Here is a 19958-nt window from a genome sequence, read left to right on the forward strand (position 1 = left end):
AACCTCAGTGCCTCAGGCAGCCAGTGTGGCCAGTTATCAGTTGATTGTTGTGGGTCAAGACAAGAAATAAATACCTCACGGAAGCTCCACACGCTCACAATGACAATGTTAGCATGCTTATGTTTAGCAGGTTAACATTTGCATTTTAGCGCCAAACAGAAAGTACAGCTGAGTCTGATGGGGACGTTTGTAGTTGAGGCCATCCTCATCAGGATGATGACCACATAGGTCCACTGTCAATTCAATTCAATGTTGTTACAACCCATATTTAAGTTTCTTGTTTGGCAGTGAATGTAACTTAGGTACGTTCGTAACTTCAGTTATATGAGTAACGTAGTTATTTTAAGCCAAACCACAATGTTTTCCTAACCCTAACCCTAACCCAAGTCATTTTAGTGGCAAAATCCAACCAAATGGTTTCAGTGCCTAAACCTTACCAAACTGTGAGTCTGTGATTCAGTTGTTTAGGTATTAGAATGTGTTGTTTTAATTTAATAGATTTTGCTTAAGTTTTGATTTGACGCCTGTAAATAAAAGGTTACGTCATCTCTAATCTTTCTGAGGAAACAATGAAAGAGTCAGAGGACAACACATTGTCTTGTATGTGCAGCATTTTGTGTCAATCCATCCAGTAGATCTTCAGTAATTTCACATTACAAGTGACACATTTTGCCGTGCTGTCAACGCTAGAGGAAAAGTCAGGGAATCACCTCAGAGGGGTTTAACAAGAGGGGGCCATGAATGTCTCTAAAATATTATGGCCATCCAACAGTGGTGGAAATATTTCCGTCTGGAACAAAACGACTGACAGACAGACCAGAAATCTCTCTGGCAGCATGCTGCTCACATCCACTTTTATATTTATTTCACTTACTGATACACAGTGTACAGATGAAACGAACAAAATGAACAAAAGTACAAATGCTGGAATGTTGATGAATGCAGAGGTCAGTGGTCGGCAGAGAGAGGAAAGAAAGAGTGAGGGAGAGAGCAGAGAGGCACAATTCACACACATGGTTCTAGTTAGTGGAGTCCCATTAAAGGACAGTGTGGCCTGGAACAAACTCTACATTTCACAGTTCGAGGGCATTTTTAAGACACTCGTGCCCGCCACTGAAAGGTCACTTTCAGTAATTTCATATATGGATAATAACACACTGTGCAACTGAAATATAAGTAAGAGAACAACAATGGAAAACTGGAATGGTGACTGAATGGAGGTCAATAGGGGTTTGAACTGAAGTGTAATTAATACGCAGGGGAACAAAGAATGGTCTTTGTCCACATCCATCAACTTCCTGTGAAATTAGGTTATGAATTTCACTTCACTATCTCGACATTTTAACTTTTAACCATAACTTAACTGTCTTTTGGTCGTGAGGACGGATCCTTTAATCACACCAGTTCAATACATTTCATGTGTATATCAGCTGCTAGTTAGCTAGCCATAGTTGCTACATAGCTTCTCAGAAAGTCATTACTTAACTCTGAAGCCAATACCACATATAATTTAATTATTGTATGCTTTAGAGACGAGTTCAATCATTGTGCTCAAGTAACTTAATAGAGGTAATTAGCTGGTTTAGCTACGTTTGACAAAAAGGGGAAAATTGTCAACTTTAGCAGGAATTTAGCGGATTGACTTTTTCTGTAAAGGGCTTTATCTCAGTGGTGGAAAGTAACTATATTTAATCAAGTACTGTTTTTGTACTGTACTAAGTATTTGTCTGAGGTAAGGGTATTGTAATTGTGTATACCAATTTTATGCTACAACATTTCACAAATACATTTTAGAGGGAAACATTGTTCTTTTTACCTCACTGTTACAGGTTAATAGGGTAAAATAAAACCCTATTAATAATACAAAATACATGTTATAATAAACCAGTGGTTCCCAAACTTTTTGTGGTCCGTCAGCGTCTGGCTGGGACCTCTTGTCATATTGTATTGTAGTACGAGTTTAATTACATTGTGCTGATAATATTTCCGTACTTTTACTCAAGTAGGACTTTGAATGCAGGACTTTTATGTGCCATTAGGTACTTTAAGATTGTTACATTGGTACTTTCAGTCATGTAAAAGATCTGGGTACCACCACTGCTCCGTCTTCATGGATCACTCCACATAAGATAGTGGAGGTTTTGGGGAAGGGAGGAATCCGGTGCCTTTGAGTCTGGGTTTCAAGTTCACTGTTTTAAAAAACTCTCCTTTGCTTTTCCATGCCTGAATCCAGAGGATCATTAAATGGAAAAATAAGCCTAAGCACTTTCACACTCAGATTCATGGGAAGTGAGAAAGCAAGGAGACTGTCCAAAGGTATGTGGGATTACAGTTGATATGGCCCCCAGCTCTTATCTCAAACAACAAAATCACCTCAAGACCTGACGTAACTTATGAGTCACATTAATGTGAAACAGTCCAAACACCAAGCTTAGTTTGTAGATCAGGTGTCACAGTTGTTTGCAGCCTTTTGGATTTATAGTATGTGCCTTTGTGTGTTTGAATCTAGAAGGGTGTTTAGCCTTCACGCAACTCCACCCCTGTATGTATATGTTCGTGTGTGTGTCGCTAAAGGCCTGTTAAGTTGATGTTGGCACCAGATGAAAGGGTTCACTTGGTCTCACATACTTGGTTGTGGGGTGAGGTCGGGGGGCTAATCGCTACCTTAATATCAACTCTGTGGAGCTGTGGTCATTATGAACGGCATCCTGACACAGAAAAAAGCGACTGAACACAGATGTTGTGAGGCAGATAATGTTGGGAACACACTCGAGGTAAATCACATTTGATAACGCATTGATTCACATGGAATAACAACGGATGTCTTTAATTTACTTTGTCTCGCCTTCATAAATCTGCTTGCTCTAGACGGGGTTTCCCACATTTCACTGCGCTAGTGAGTTCAACTGGCTGGATCCCACAGGAACAAATATATATTGCATGCAACACACATGAGCAGAGAAGAGTGAGCCATTTGTTAGTGTAACGTTAGCTAACTGCTAGCTACTAGCCTGCATTTCTGAAACTTCTTGCCTCTTGGTGGATTTATACAGAAAGAGCACACCATACTAGTTTGAACAGCTCCGCTCTCATTGGAGTGTAAAGAATTATACTGAATTTAAGACAGCAAACTAAGTTTGGAGCTAATTAGCTTAGCTCAGAGAGTCCCGAAGACTGGATACAGGGGAAAAAAAAATCTTCTTAAAAAAAATCAAAAGTTCAAAAATACACCTACCAGCACCTTAAAAGCTCACTAATTAACACTTTGTTTGTTTTATCCATACACATACAGAAATGGAAAAACAACAATTTGTAGCTTTAAAGCGAGTTACGTACATACTCCATAGCTTACTTTATAGCAAACAACAACCGGGAGACAAAGTCCAGAAGCAGCTACAGCGCGTGACTGCCCCTTGCCATGTAAGCCAGCTACCTAGCTAGCTAGAGCCAGACTAAGCTGTTTTCTGCTGCTTTGCTAAACTAAGCTAAGCTAAGCTATCACCTCATGTTTTAGTTCCTTACTAAACACAAAGACATCAACAACCGGAAAACGTTCGCCAAGAAACAGCTAGGCTACAGAAATTCCCATAGCCATATTAGCAAGCTAGCTGGTTTCCCCCTGCTTTCACTCTTTATGCTAATAAGCTAATAAAATAAGATAATCACCTTGTGTTTCTAGTTACATACTTAACGCACGGACATTAGACCACTAGGCTAATAACTGCCTTATTGTATCTCGCTTCACCTCACCCCACAGTGAACTTGACTTTTCATGACTGTGATAACCGTCCTGTGGTGTCTGCTTCTGGACACCACAGGACGTTAACCTGCTGATATTGTATTGCAAATATCAAATTAAACCTGTTTGATGTGAAGGGGCAGATTATCCTGCAAGATTAAATATCTAATCTGACCTCTGATTATCATGATGGACGGATCTGGTCTAAATCAGCACCATAGTCTTCTATTGTGTTCCCAGTTTGAGCTACACGGGATTCAAACATGGGTGCAAATACTCCAGTATACAAAACATTTCCTTTTGCATCTTGGTCTTAAGAGAGTTATAACAAAGAATATAAAAAATCATATGTACAATTATTGTGACATTACACATTTTTCCCTTCAAAAACCATCTGAATACAAAATAATACAGACTATAAATACAGTAGACGATTCTTCTTACATACGACACAGTTACTAGTGGTGTGTGTGTGTGTGTTTCTCATAGCTGCTCCTCCCCGAACAGTATCTGAGCGTACACGGTGCCGCTGCACGACGCCTTGGTGTCCGGAATGGGTTTCACCAGATCCAACTCTGCGTAGGTCAGATTCTCCTCCACTATCTTCGGCTGGAGACGGAGGGGGAGGAAGGGCAGAGGGATGTAATGATGGAGGAGAGGGGGATGGAAAGGAAAGGAAGTGGTATCAGTGGTTAGAAAATGAGCTCCACCATTAATCTCAGGCTCAAGTTCTCTTGTCTGCATAGAGCAGCAGTTAGCATGCAGAGAAAAGAATACTTCCAAAAGCTTCCCTCTGATTTACAGCGTTGGTTTGTTAAACGTCTGTGTGCAGACGTTACCTTACAGGATTCAGGGTCCAATTTGCCTAAACTCAATTGCCTCTTGCTGCATTCTGTGCCGTTAAAATGCCCAAGCTGCCACAGGGCCACCCCATCGCCATCCCAGTGACAATTACAGTTAAACTTTGGTTATGTGGCACATTTTATGACATCTTCTGGTACTTTTACTTGCAGACATTCCTGTCACATGCTGGGTGTTCTACATTGTATTTGGCACATAGATATATGGTTGGCTGGCATAGAGCCTGGTATGGTAACTTTTTAGGCAAAAGGTACCAATTTTGGTAGAAAAAAATGATTCTCCCAGGTCGTTCTGTCCTCATACAATAGGACGTCATACGTACCCTGTACAGACGTTAAAGTCTGGATAAGGATAGTGAAGACTGCACTATGAGGAGCATATCTCATGGTCTCTGCAACCTGGTCATTCAAAGCTACTGTAGATATGTCTACGGAACAGATGTCTGACGAACCAAGCCAAGGCAAGCCTCGTAAGGACGCCTTTGATCTATCTATGTTAGCTGACTTAGTATCTGTGACCTGATTACATCCTACTCCTCTGACCAGAGGTGAGAAGAACTCTGCACTCACCCCCCTTGATATGTTGTTAAACATGTATGGGAGGGATGCTTCCTGAAGCTGTAGATATAATTTGAGCATTTGGGAAGACTTGTTAGGATTAACATGATATTGCTCTGTGCAGACAGATGAACTGTTATGTTGTTCCTCCTTGATCAAGTTTGTATAAACTATCTCAACGTAAGTCATCTGTGTCTCTGAGTCTTCTTCGTCTCTCCTGAATGTGGTCAACCATCTTAATGTTACGCACAGGTTAACATGAGGTAAATTCCTACATCTTTTGCAGTCACGGTACTCACCAACACTACTTTCCTTGGTTGTGGTTTTAAAAGTTTGGGTTTCCGTGTTTTGTCTCCGATGGGAGCTGCAGGGACGAAACAAATGTCAGTGGTTTAGCAGAAATCTGTGCACAACAAGAAGCAGACCTCTCCATCAAATCCACAAACCTTCATGAGTAGGTTTTATTATATTAGTAAATACTCAAGACTCTAACTGGTTCTAATACTTAACAACAGCAACAGCATTACAGCATCTTTCAGCTCAGTGTTTAGTTTTACACACTCTCTCACTTTCTACCTGCACCTTAGATATGAAGATTGATAGCGCTCTTATGTCTGAGCAGCATGACACCATCTGTTTAGCTTAGCTTAGTATGAAGACAGGAAACAGTGGGAAACAGCCAGCTGGGCTCTGTCCAACAGTAACTAAATCGGATTACCAGCACCCCTTAAGCTCACATATTAACATTACAAAGGTGCAATGCCATTGTTCCGACAGCCCATCACTCTGAAACCCCAAATATGAAAAAAACAACGTCTGATTGGACTGAGAGCCCATTCGTCTGACATCCTGATATTCCATTAAACAAACACCCATTGTTCCAAAAATACACACAAGTATCATCCACTGTAACTCAACAGACTTTTAACCCAAACCATGATTGTTTTCTAAACCAAGTAGTTTTGGTACCTAGACATTTCACAATGTTAACCACGTGTTAATTATTGTTAATAGGAAGGTCACCTGACTTCATTTTCTAGCACGTCCAAACACAGTAAGATATTGAGGGCAAAGAAATCCAGGGAGAGTGTGTTTTTGTAACAATAACAGCCCTTTGGAGCAGTAGCTTTTTATTTTTCTGGATAACTGGCTGTCGGACTAATCAGATTTTGGTCAAACGGGACATTTTTTGGACTGGTTTTGCCATAATGTGCTGTCTGAACAGTGGGCATATCTTGTGTTTCATCAAGTTGTTCTCCTGCACCCAAAATGACAAAACATTTTTATATAAACGACTTTAGAGTTAACATCAGTTGCACAAAACAGCAACAGTCGGCGAGGTCGGCCCTAAATCACTTCAAAACCCTCCAACAGCAGTATTTCCTTGTCAGCACAGTTGCTACTCTGCTTTTTAAAGATCAACTATGAGCTGGGAGGAAATGTAGGGATTTGGAAGCTAAACCACAACATGATGACCATTAAGTTCGTACTGAACCCAAAATAACTTTCTGCTCTCAGTGAAACAAAAGCAACATTCCACAGGCTCCCCCATAACTCAAGACTTACATGTGGACGGGGTGGATGTTTACCTCTCATGTTTGGAAAAGCCGAGCAGAACAAAATGAACCGAGAGTAAACCTCGGTTTGGACTGATGCTCATGCTCAGCTATTTATGTTGTACAGTAAATTAGCCACTTACGTCTCTGTTGACGAGGTGTGGCTCACTTATGATTGGACAGTTTACATTGAAAGCAAAGACAGAGCAAAGTCTGTTCTTTTCAACATGATTCAGAAAAAACTGTAGGTGTGGATGCACTCGGAGGCTCTTGTTTACCTTTTGCTGGTATCTCTGGTGGTATCTCCTCTTGGTAGTCCCTGCTCCTCTTCTTCCTGTACCTCCTCTCCTTCTTAGGCAGAGCCGGAGACACGCTGACCAAGCTGGTGACTGTCTCTCCTGAGCTGGATTGAGACCAGATTTCCAGATGTTCAGTGAGGTTCAACATATCTGAGTATTTGCTGCATGTGAGGCTGTGTTGCCCTAAAATCTTACCTGTTCTGCGGACTTTTGACCAAGTGGTAATTATCTGCCGAGATATAACACATTTAGAATGTTATGAGATGGATAATTGAACTTTAAATCCCACATTTTTAAACTCTAAGTCACTTTTTAGAGGAAAAAGATGGAGAAAATAATAGAAGACAGGAACAGGAACCAGATTGATGAGGGTCAAAGGTCAGCAGAGAGTTATCTCGATGCAGCCGCTCACCTTTTAACCTCTGCTTCCTCTGTATGTACTGGCAGGTTACCGTCACCGTGAACATGCACATACACAGCAGTCCCACTGAGCAGATCAGCACCGCACACAGGTACACATCTGAAACACAAAAAACACACACGTTAGTCCAACAGTGCATCAGCCTCGTGCCTAACGTCTGACTCTACACAAAAATGTGAAGGGAAAAAAAAGAAGTACATGTTTTGCTGAGCTATTTAAGGTACTGTACTATATCCTTTGGGTTGGGCTATTTTTGCCAGCCAAGGACGATACAGTGCCAGTCCACCACGAACACACACACACACACACACACACACACACACACACACACACACACACACACACAAACTCAAACACACTAAAAATATGAAGACTTACCTTCAAACAAGCTCCACAGGCTTTCTTTGGCCTTGGTGGCCGGTAGAACATGCACTACATGGAGGGAAGACAGAGAGAAGAGAAGCATGTAATGTCCGTAGTCATCACTGTGGCCTCGCTGCCGCCTGATTACACACTGGCTACAGTTTAAATAAAGCTAATTGTAGGAAGACAACGAGCTGAGGTCGGCCTCCTCCCTGCCTGATCCAGGCTCTGAATCACTGTCTCAACCTTAACCTTAACTGGATGAAAAGGGATAAATGGCTTACAAACTCAGACTTTAATGCAAACAGTTGGTTTAGAGTTCTGCATCATCATGAACTCTGATGCACCCAGGCTCTGGACACTGACCTCTGTTTTACCTTCAAAACAAAGTGTTGTGGTAAAAACAAGGCAACCTGTGCCGTTTACACTGATAACAGTGGGTAATTTACCAACATTAAATGTGTAGTATTTTTTATTTTTAAGATTACTCTCTAGCTTTTATTTAATGAGAACAAGGTCTGACATGGAACAAACCATGGACATTTAAAGGAGCATTAAAGGTCCCATATTCTGCTCATTTTCAGGTTCATACCTTCATTGTGGGCGTCTAGTAGAAGATGTTTACATGCTTTAATGTTCACAAAACACATTATTTTTCTCATACCGTTCTTCTCTGCAGCACCTCTGTTCACCCCCTGTGAGAACGCTCCGTTTTATTCCCTGTCTCTTTAAGGCCACTGTCCCTAGAAGCACAAGGCTGCTCTGATTGGTCAGCTCTCACAGGCCTGAGCAGGCATGGCTTTTGGCATGCCTGTATGTTTCAGTACATTTTCAGTGGACCTGCTTCAACATCATGGGACCTTTAAAGTTCCCACAAAGTCAAAATAGTTGTTTATGTGTTTCTATCACATATGTCAATGCTCATACACCAGTGTCAGAACGTTTTGAAGGTATTTTTTAAAGTATTTAAGAGTTTGTAGCCTTCTGGAAAATCATTTTAAAATGTTAATGACTCATCCTGCACTCAGGGGCATACATTGTGTTCATTTCTCATCCAACAAGCACTTTCTTTATTTTATGACGCTGCCATGGATGTATAAAGGAAGAACGTCATCAGAGGTGTGTTTTACATGTAAGATGGACAGGATCTCACTGATTCCGGTACAAAATCCTAACTTTATAACTTCTACAAAAACACTACTTTAGCCCTCGGCCTGCTCTGCCTCGACAAACTCTGGACAGATAGTTTCACTTGTTACTAAAGTAATTGCTGACAAACGTAGGCCACGGCTGTGATTTATGGAGTTCCCTGGTAGACAGATACTTGTAGCTTCGTTGCTAAAGTAATTCCGCGCTATTAACTGCTGCCTGTTTTTACACATAACTCTGCTGAAGCAACTGGCATTCCTCATGGCAACCAATAAGTCCTTGCTGTGCGACAGAGGAAGACAACAGTTAGTTTATATATGACTGCTGTTGGCTGGGAACCCTGCAATAAGTCTTTAATATGCATTTGATGGTTACATGATCTGATAACCCAGTTGTTCTGGTGCAGAACAGACATAAACTGGCAAGGAGCAGGATTGGTTTTGTATTTAGGATAAAGTTAATTAGCCCTGGTATTATCATCGTATTAGAAAAAATGTAATATCATGCCTGACTATGGTTGCTCAGCTTAATTGGACAATTAAAGGGAAGGGCTCAGCTAACAGTCAGCTCAGACAAAACTTTAAAGCACACATAATGAGACATAGAGAGGCTCATTAAAGTTGATGTGATTTAAATTGTCTTTTCAGCGTCACCGCCTCTTAGATAGATATGGCTTCATCCCAACATAGACAAGATAACTGTCACACCCAGAAATATACGAGCAGAATATGAGCACCGACGAGGAATTTAAAGGGAACGCAGCCTTAATCTGGGTAATGACAATCCCAGCTATGTGCTGCTTTGGCCCGAAATGGCTGAGAAAGTATGTTTCCCATACTCGACCTGAAATCTCGCCCCACACACTCACTCATTTCTCCACCCCTTCTGACCACAGTAGTCTTAACACCGCTGTCCTCTCGCTGAGCTGGTGGGAGGAAGCTTGTGAAGTGACACCCACCGGGCCATCTTGAAATACCCCAAACCGCCAGCAGCTGACGACAGGCAGGCTCGCCACGCCGGCTGGAGGCTTTCCCACAGGCTGCGCTCTACGTGCCGTCTGACTGACAAACTTGCTGTAAGCGTGCTTCCAGTGATTGCAAAACACATTCAACTGTGATCCTCCCTGCATCCAGTGATCCTGCGTCACTACTTCAGACAATTCTGTTTGTGCAAAGGCAGCGTAGTGAAACCTAAAACTCTGCCAAACATCACATAACTTGGTGCAAAGCCTGCAGTTCAGAGATTAGATACAAGAAGAGAGTTTCTGCAAAATGCTGCATCATGCCAATAACACTCCAGACAAACTATTTTTTATAGGCTAACATTAATTAAAAGTAAGCAATAACAGGGTACCCTCACCATTTTACCGACTCCTACCCCTGCGAGGTGATTTGCAATTTCACCTTGTATCAGTACCTTCCTTTAGATTGTTGGTTGAAAGGATTTTATGGACCCAGCAGTCCTCACACTGTTCTCTGTTGGGAACATACCTTAGGATTCAGTCCCCATCTGTGAAACCACTAACCCTACACTGACCATATGTGACCTACATTCTGCTGTTTGAAACACGCTGGTCTTAATCACTTTTAAAGGGAAGTTAGGCGAGTGGGTTGTGGATTATTACGTTCATTGCCAAATGTTTATTTTGCTAATATGAGTCGGTTTGCAGTTTGAAAGGTCAAGAGCTGAGCTAAATCAAAGCATCTGCTTCGTCAAAGTCGAACTGTGTGATGAAAACTGAATGTTAGATTCGCTCGCCCCATTAACTAGATGCTTGGGCTTCAGGATTTTCAGAAATTGCCATTCGTACCTGGTGAGTTAATGTTAAAAGCAGGACTTTAGTTTTGTCAAATACTGGATTGGCGAGATTATGTTGTCACAAGAACTGTTTTATCAAAACTGGAGAGTATATTTCAGTGAAAGAAGAGCAAAGAACAGCACTGAAGGCTTTTCTACATGGAAAAGATGTTTGCTTTCAGCAAGAGTGAGTTTTCCAGCTGGTTTCACCAGTGGTAGCGCTCTTCTAGTGTTGATCTGATTTAAGTTAGCCTGTTAGTCTAGACGGTGAAAGACAGATGGTGTTTAATCACCAGTATTTAAGTGCCTGTCCCTTTTTCCAAACAGTTTCTAAGGAAGCTTCCCCGTTGTAAAATAGTAAACCGTGTGGCATGTCTGGTTACAAGCTAACTAGCTTAACGAGCAAGAACGGCTTGACTGTTGATTCCTTGGAGTTTAACGGCTAAAAAAAAGCTATTTACTGTAGATAAGCTATTCTTTTTCCTTCACACACATCATGTATGTTGTAAAGAATATCAAATATCAACAATTTAGTAGGCTAAAGTTTCTGCAATGTGTTAGCTTCCAGTGGGGTAACAGTTAACTTTGGGTGTTGGCTAGTTGGACTGTTATGTTATCTGCAAAGCTTGTGTTAAAGGTGTATTTCATATAACACCACTAATGTTCCCTTTTCCCTATTACCACCATTGTTCATGAAAATCCAAAAACCACTGGTGTTATAGACAGTAGCAGCCGAGCTATCAGTGCTAAAACTACAGAAAAATACATCTGTACATGGCACAAACACTCTCCTGCTGTAGGCTGCACAGTGTCTGGGTGAAATATCATTTCCAAAAAGGGCTTTCTCCCTCTTGTTTAAAGTGGCAGATGCATAAAGACCCACCCTTCCTTCACAGTAGATTTTTCACAGCGTAAATCTAGATAACATCTTTGACATTTATGTGCTGTTTCTGCCTCAGGTTCTGTGTAGCTCTGTCAGTGCGGGCAGCTGTACATGTTGGAACAATCAGAAAAGGGATAAATCTGGTGCACTGTGACATAAAACTGGCTCTTATTCTCTCCCAGCAAATGTCTTCTTTTTACAGTGGAAACACTCAAACAAACTGCTTTTTGTTCGTCGCTGCCACAGAGTTGCATTCATCTGCCGACTGTATTTCACATTCGTGGCTCTTTTTTGTACCCCAACAAACCCAACGCTGTAAACATCAGTACACAGACGTGGACCGGGGTGAATAATGATCCTCTGTGTCTTCACCGTCTACTGACTCAGTCGCTGCTCTGATTTACTGTATTATAAGAGACTGGAGATGAATGCGAGTACACATCCACGTTGTGCGTCTTAACAAAGCTTTGAATAATCCACCCTTTCACTTCCTGTCGTGGCTCTTTGCATCTTCTTCTTCTGAGAATCAGCATCTTTCTTAACTTGCTCACTGAGTCCCTATTATAGCAATAAACATAGGCCTATTTTATTGGCTTCTTCAAACTGCATGTCCAGTTTTTATGTCTACAGAGATGTTTCTGACCACAGAACTGTGATATTTCTGATTTTCATTTTTCCAGTACAGTACACAGAGTTCCGTGTTCTTACTATTCTTAACCTCACGCCACATCCGTGTGCCGTGTACCCCTTGTAAACTCGCAGTCGGCCACATGTGTTAAAGACATACCTAAGAGTACAGTTTGTTTATGCCAAGAGGAGGCTGTGTCCACACGGCGCTGTGCCCTCAGTTTTTATTTTTTTACCAAACCTTCTGACCTCTCCGGTTGTGTTTATTATAGCAGTAGTAAGTAGAGTAATGTGTGGAAACACCTGGTCACCTGATGTTATCACACCACAGGAATTCCATCAGTTGGACGTCACAAACACACATTTGTGCACATGAAGTCTCGGTCATCTGTCGTCTCTCATGTGAAGTGGGGATCAGGGGCAGTGGTCCCAGAGGGGCTTTAACCTCTCAGATGTGTCGCTGATGTTTATCATAGCTGTCAACTGGAGGTGTGGATACTGGGAAGAAATACAACTGCCTGCTGGTCCACTGGGAAGACTTCCCAATGTCGCTAGAGCTTTGGCCTGTCCATTACAATTACCGAACCAAAGTTATTTCAAATGTATTTTGCTGTTAAAGGTTATATTGATAACATTTTTATACAGACAAATCAATAATAAAAACACATTATAATGATTGTGAACTAATCATTTTAAAACATTGATTATTGCTAACATGCTATTGGTATCATGTGGTATCTGTGGTTCTTGCCAGTTACTGTATTGCCCGAATGTTGCTAATATTTGCTAGCTAAGGTTAGCAACTGTAGCAACGTCAGCTAGTGCACAAACTGGCAACCACTTGAGGGGGCGGATGATTTGAACAACAGTGGTGTTGTAACGTGAATGCAATGGAGGGGCGAGATGGAATAACACCTTTAGTGGCTGAATGTTATCAGTAACACCTTTAAGCAAGTACTCGGTTGAGCATACATAACAGATAATGTACTTTTTATGAGTGAAAGTATCATCCTGATTAATGCTCTGCAACTGGATATTGGACTTGCTCACAAACAGACCCCCAGACAGTTGGGATTGGCAGTCACACCTCCTCTACTTTAGTACTCAACACTGGAGCCCCCCAGGGATGTGTGCTCAGCCCCCTCCTGTTTACACTGTGTGGCATGAATACAATGGAAGTGGGGAGCTTGAATGCCACATTTAGTGGCTGAATGTGATCAATAACACCACATGTAACCAGTGCAAGAGGCGACAGAGCTGTGTTTGGAGGGTAACAAGGGAGTTAATCTAGTGTCATCCAGAACTTTGTGTTTTCATCTCGCCCCTGCTGTGTAGTAAAACATGTGTTGTCGTAATTACAGTATCCATCCAAAAATGTCGCCATAGGCGTTTTTTATTAATATCTCTGAAACCGCAATGGCGCTTCCTTGGATGAAAATAGCTGTCCACATCCTCGACCACAAAGGTTGCGAGCCAGACACGAGCCAGCTGCCCACTCGACTGTCACTGCAGACAAACATTCAAACTTCACCTTCCTCAGCACAACTATCTCTTGTTCCATTTCTGCTGAGTCTCTCTGGACTCTGTCTGTTCTACTTTTAGGAGGGAAACTCCTTGTCAGGGCCAATGTCAACAGCTCCTGGTAGGGACTTTGTGTCTGCTCGGGCCCAGACTTGGCTGTAGACACCCCAAAAGTCACAGCCTGTCGGAACGCTTCCATGGAAAATGTGGTGAGCAACGTCTAGTGTTGTTTAACACTGACAGTGTGACAGCAGTGAGCTTCAATAAGATGAGCTGTATTTAGATTTGAAGAATGAAACTTGTTGATGCATTCATTTTTAAGATAAACCACTCAACCAATGCCTCTACAATTGCTTTCTGCACGATCTTTGAAGTAACTACAATACTGACTGAACCTGAAGCCATTTTACGACGGCTTCTGTATTCCCTGCTCTACATGCTTGGTATCTCTTTGCTCTTTTTCTGTTACGAGTGAATAAAGAAAATCTGGATAGAAATGAGCATCGCCATTAACAAATGCAAATCCAAACCCAATTAACAAGTCAAAAATTAAAAAAAAGCCAACAGAAACCGAGCGTTATGTCCAAGGCTAACATTAATTTATGACATAGTTTGTGGGTTTAAAAAAGCGATAACAGCAGTCACATCCATTGTGTTGTATTGTGTTGTATAGATCAGCTGAAAACGTTTAGCGAGTCAGCACTCATGGAGCTAACAGAGTTAACAAAGCTAACATTAGCTCAATTAGCTAGGTAGTTAAAGCAGATAAAATTGGGTAAATTGGGTAGAAATAAGGAGCCTGCTCTTGTGTACTTGCATAACTGCGAGGACATAAGGCTCAAAAGGCACAGCCACAGTCACAAAGAGTGGTTGACAAGTCTGAGACCACACAAGACCAAAATCAACACTCTCCTCGTGTCTACTGAATTCAAATTCAGACACAAAAAAGGAAAAAATGACAAAGCTTGAAAGTGTGTTTGTGGTTTTATGAAAGTGAAGGGATTTCTGCGTCATATCTGGTACCAGTGGATTTGTCATCCATTCCGCTGCGTGAACGTCTCGTGTGCCAGCGGTGGCACTGAGACCTCACACTCTCTCTGCTCGTTCTCCAAGATCGTCTATTCAGTCAAAGCCACAACTCATTGCGCCGGAGGATCCTTTTATCTCCGGACTTGCTCCTAACCAATGACGTTCCCCCTCCCCAAATCAAAAGCAGGACAGTGCTTTCGCTCAGTGAGCCCACAGATGCCTCCAGATGGATGACATCATTCAGCTGTGGTCAGAGAAAATGCTACTACTGGAGACTCCGAACTGTTCCCCCAGGACAAATGTTTTTTCTGCTATCTTCATTGTACTGTTAACACAATTTGAGTTTACTGAGGGCTCCTGTTTAGGTTTGGACATCACCCCACTTGGTTTAAACTGACATATGAGGGCATTTGAAAGAATCACTAACAAAAGAGTTGTTGTGCCCTTCTTCTTCAGACCCAGTCATATTCTTTAGGCCTAGAGAGAGAGTTAACTGGGCATTGATGCTCTTTTTCCACGCTCGTCTTACTCAAGCCTCAAACAGTTTCTTGTGTTCACAGCTGGGAGCTGCTCGATGGCAGTTGCAGTTTTCTGTTGGCTGCCACTGAAGGTCTCTGCAGACAAACCTGGCACCTAGGTTCAGCTTTTTGCGGTCTTACTATTATCAAAACAGCATTTGGCGTTGCGTCTGTTCTGGTCGCAGAGATAGTTGTTAAGTCTCCGCCCTGCAACTTCAAAAGCAGTGATGTCATTCTGTGAGAAACTGATTGTCAGCCACACTATGTGTGGCTTCAGCTCAAAGATTGGTAAAGGTTCTCCAATAAGTTAAAGAAGCTATTTGATTAGTTATATGAAGTATTTCCTAAAGAACTTTGATTGAAGGACTGAATAGTCCATGTGTTCGATGTTAGTTATGTTAACACCAGTGTTTAATGATTAGTTTAGAGGTATATGTGAATGTGTACTGATCAATGTTGTATTGAATTATTTCTGAATAAAGCCTGATTTATGGTATGGTGAGAGTGTTGCTCAACAGAAGCCCGGAGTATTGTGTTAGGTTGCGGACACTATTATATTTTGTCAGGCAATGTGATTGGGTATTGGCTGGAGGATAGCATCTGGTTACCAAGGTATTGACTCAAAGTTGCTGAAGCGTAACTTGAAAAGGTTGCAGGGCTCTCCCATTGGTCTGACACACTTTATCCTGGATTAGTCATTTGGCCAAACACTGTATGAGTGTTTGGAACATAATGAACATATGTACGGCCAGTGAACACCCGGGTTTCTTAAAAAAATTGACATATTGGACTGACATAGAAGCTTGAAAGAATAAATCCAGACTGACTAAGCCCTCTGCTCTCTGTGAAGGAGAAAACTATAAATGGTTTAAAGATGGTATTTGTAGGAAAAGTTGACTTTTGAGTCTCATTCCCAACTCATCCTAAAGTGTCAGTATTTGACGAGTTGAAAATGAGACTCAAAAGTCATTTCTTCCTACAAATAGCACCTTTAAAGCCACCTTTCAAGTGTTTCACACTAAAAAGTCAAAGGTGTGTAAAGGTGCTTTTGGCCTAAATTGCTTTTCTGCAACTCAACAAATATGAATCAGCGTAATGCAAACAGAGTGCTTACTTGACAAATTCTCCAATAAATAAGAAAACACCAAATCCAGCCCTCACCTCTGAGCTCAGTAGCAGCGGTGCAGTTGGACGAGGCCTTCCAGCGGTCCTGGTGCTTTTTAAACTCCTGCACCCGGCACATGTAGAGCCCTCGGTCCCCCTCGGACACATTGAGGATCAGCAGGTCAAAGATCTTCCCCTGCTTCACCACCGTCAGCTTCAGTTTAGGCCACGAGAAACTCTTTGTGTAGTTGCCATAGAAACGGGCCTTCCTCATGTTGACGCGGGCGATGAGGAGTTCGTCCTCCGGCCGGTCTGTGCCCGCCGGCAGGAACGTCCATTTCACCACCGGTAGAGCAGCGTTACGCCGCCGCTGGGACACCACACAGGAGAGTGTGATATTTTGACCCTCCTGGGCCACCGTGAAGGGGGAAGGGGTGATGGTGACGTTGACGGCCAAACACAGATCTGGAGGAGGAGGAAAGATTTATTCAGGTTATTTTAGAATCTGTATTTGGAGCAGTATGTAGTGTCATGATGTCTGGATCTGTTTTATATGTATCTGATCAGATCTAATCCCTGAAAAGCTGAGAAAGCTGTCGGACATGTGGCTGCAGGTCATGTCTCAATCAGACATGTGTGACTCTGGAGCCATGCTCCTCTCTTGTTTTGACTGCATGCTGGTTACAGCAGCAGCTCTTTGGTCTAACAGAGCTGAGGCATCTCTCTAAACACATTCAGCTGTTTTCCTGACTCTCCTTTGTTTTGTCCATGCCACAGATGTCTGGCTACAGTGGAGACTAACAAAGGACTGAAACTATTGTACTACAGAATGCTTTATTTACATTGGGTTGTACATAGTGGATTGTATTTATTTGTTCAGCTGAAAAACTGAGTCAAATGAAAGTAGTAACCACCATGTTGAGACTTTAGATCTCTTCTGAGACATGTACTTTCAGTCACATTTGGACTAGTAACAATCAGGGGCGGACTCAGGATGTTTGAGGGGTAGGGGCTGAAAGAATAAAAAGGGCACCGCATGTTTGTGGGGGGGCACCAGCATGCAGGAAGTCGCTATATGTTTAAAGTGGAGAGAGGGAACTTGACCACGTTTTGTCCACTGGAAGGGAACTTTATCATGTTTTATCTACCGTAGGGGCATCAGAGAGGGCACTCCTGCTGCGATTTTTTCAGTGTTTTTTTTGTTTGATTTGAGAATGATATGAAAACACAATGGGCTCAAGTTGTTTTCACATATAAATGGGAAATTCAGACTCATGCGCTACATCTAAAAGTATAGATGTAGACATTTGACATGTATATATGGATACTAAAGCAACTCTAAATGTAAACAGTCCCTCAACCATCTTCACTTGATGCCTTCACATTGTTTTGTTCATTATCTTAAAGGTCCACTTTGATAGGAAAGTTGATTTTTGAGTCTCATTCCCAACTCAACTACTGATGCTTCCAGATGGCGGCTGACCTGACCTACTGTATCCACTGTATCAGTATTTGACGAGTTGGGAATGAGACCAAAAAATCTACTTTATGAAGAATTTGACCTTTAAGCCTTAAGACTTGACATATAGTTCGCCCAGAAATGGTTTTAAATGAGAATATTTAGAACTGGAAAATGATTCAAGTTTAAAAATGGTTAAATTAATTTAATCTAGTGAGTGGTACATGATAAAATATGAGTTGATTTAAATACAGAAGAAGCCAGACAGAAGCTAATCTGAACAGCATGAATATGTGGTGACTCTCAGACATGACAGGATAGAAAGTCCATGTTGGCTAAAAAGTAAAAAAAGCAAAACAGTAGCAATGATCAGGTCATTCCTGGCCCTCAAAACTGAGACAATGAAGACAATGTCAAGTTTGAACGTCTCCATTTCAATGACAGCTGAACTGACAACTGTCTGTTGTTGAAGACTGTCTAGTCTGTGTTACGGCTCCAGACCAGGGGGGTCATGGTGTTTGGTCAACTGCTGTTTTTATGGTCAAGAATCACTGACATGTCCAAACTGTGATTTCAGTTTTGCAATAAAAACTTATAAAAGGTGCTCAAATCTGTGTTAAATCTGCAGCATACAATGTGACTGATACCCAAAAAGCTGGAGCGCCTTTATGACAAAATACTTCACAACTGGCAAGAACGTAAAAAATGGTTCTTCTAACATTTTCCCTAAAATAAAAGGAGTACTGTGCTGATGTGCATTAAAATGAGGGGATGGAAGCCCTTCTTATTCTACTTCCAAAATCACACTGAAGTTGAATTCAGCCCAAATGGTTTGAAGATTATGTTTGAAGTGTTTAATGCCTGCTTGCCTGACTGACTGACTGACTCAAACTTGTCTCTTATAAATCACAAAATAACGACCAGCGTAAGAAATACAGTGAGCGATTGTTCCACTACATGTCATATTTGACGTCCATACAGTCCACATCTCCAGTGGCTTTATAGCAGCTGCGTTGTTTTTGGCAGCGTGACGACATAGGTCGGACGAACACTGAGGAACAAACTTTACTGCCGCTTGCGTTGCATGATAATATATCACATGTCTGTTTCTTCCAATATTGGGCAATTTAATAATCCACACTTTCCATGACACGCAAGCATTTTACTGTCACACAGGTCAGAGAGGTCCAGCTCAGCACGTACTTTAAATCAATGGCATTTTTATAGCTTTGTCTTTTATTTGTTTGAGTTTGACAGAAGAAAACCAGGAAAACACAGCTGAGTGGCTGAAAAGTGTTGCCTTGATGTTGATGTGGAGCTGTCTGACTGTTAAATGTAATAATGTGTTTTAAGAAATCACCATAAAATGAAGAAGTGAGTCTGGAAGCTCTGTTTTACTTTCAAACATTCTGAGGAAAACCAGCACTTTTCACTGTGGAGATTCCCTCTCATCTCTGCAACGTTGATAAACTTGGTATTTTCTTGCCAACACACCCCGCAATCACAACTGTACTGACTTCAGCAGAACGCTGACAGTGTATAGAGAAGATTGTTCTCCATCTCCTCACCCATCACCCCAACATCTACTGTTTTTCTGCATAAACTTCCCTAAAAAATAGATGGAAACATTTATCCTCCACCACATCCACTCTGCTATGAAGCAAAATAAACTTTTCCTACCTCCAAGCAGTGCTCGAGTCAGGAGAGCGAAGACCACAGAGGAGATCTTCATTTTCCACGGCTGCAGCCTCCATAAACTCCCAGTTAAATGCCTCTGAAGAAAAGAAGCCCCAGGTTTCCTCCTCCTCCTCCTCCTCCTCCTCCTCCTCCTCCTCTTCTTCTTCTTCTCTTTTTTTCCCCAGCAGAGGAGTGTAATATGAAACATTGGACGCTCTGTTTCTACTCAGAACCTCCCTCTGCCCCTCCCCCCCCCTCCTGTCACACACAGTGAAAACACATTTGGCCCGGCTCACGTGCACATACACAAACACATGCACACGCACGCAGAGCAGACAGGTGAGCATGTGCGAGGACACACACACAAATGTGCCCGCACGCACACACACCTCTGCTTC

At 42.0% G+C, this 19958-nt stretch overlaps 1 protein-coding gene across 1 annotated transcript; it reads right to left on the minus strand.

The window, feature by feature from the left end:
- Positions 1-840: 840 nt before the first annotated feature.
- On the minus strand, positions 841-19684 carry vstm4b (V-set and transmembrane domain containing 4b). Its single transcript, XM_084341945.1, has 8 exons — positions 19564-19684; positions 16482-16889; positions 7812-7865; positions 7425-7532; positions 7208-7241; positions 6992-7116; positions 5457-5521; positions 841-4348 (listed from the first exon to the last, which is right to left on the minus strand). Exons 1-8 carry the CDS (start codon positions 19613-19615, stop codon positions 4223-4225), a joined length of 972 nt encoding a protein of 323 aa, XP_084198071.1. The 5' UTR covers positions 19616-19684; the 3' UTR covers positions 841-4222.
- Positions 19685-19958: the final 274 nt, after the last annotated feature.

This window comes from Pagrus pagrus (genome assembly GCF_965226575.1).
Source record: "Pagrus pagrus genome assembly, chromosome: 21".
NCBI lineage: Eukaryota > Metazoa > Chordata > Actinopteri > Spariformes > Sparidae > Pagrus > Pagrus pagrus.

What these genes read in the sequence shown, in the direction of transcription:
- vstm4b (XM_084341945.1), bottom strand. Translation starts at nt 19,615, where the DNA reads ATGAAGATCTCCTCTGTGGTCTTCGCTCTCCTGACTCGAGCACTGCTT. An exon ending in CGCTGCTACTGAGCTCAGAG is followed by an intron (nt 7,866 to 16,481) that starts GTGAGGGCTGGA and finishes CCCTCCATGTAG; the next exon opens with TGCATGTTCTACCGGCCACC. An exon ending in ACCAGAGATACCAGCAAAAG is followed by an intron (nt 5,522 to 6,991) that starts GTAAACAAGAGC and finishes TCGTCCCTGCAG; the next exon opens with CTCCCATCGGAGACAAAACA.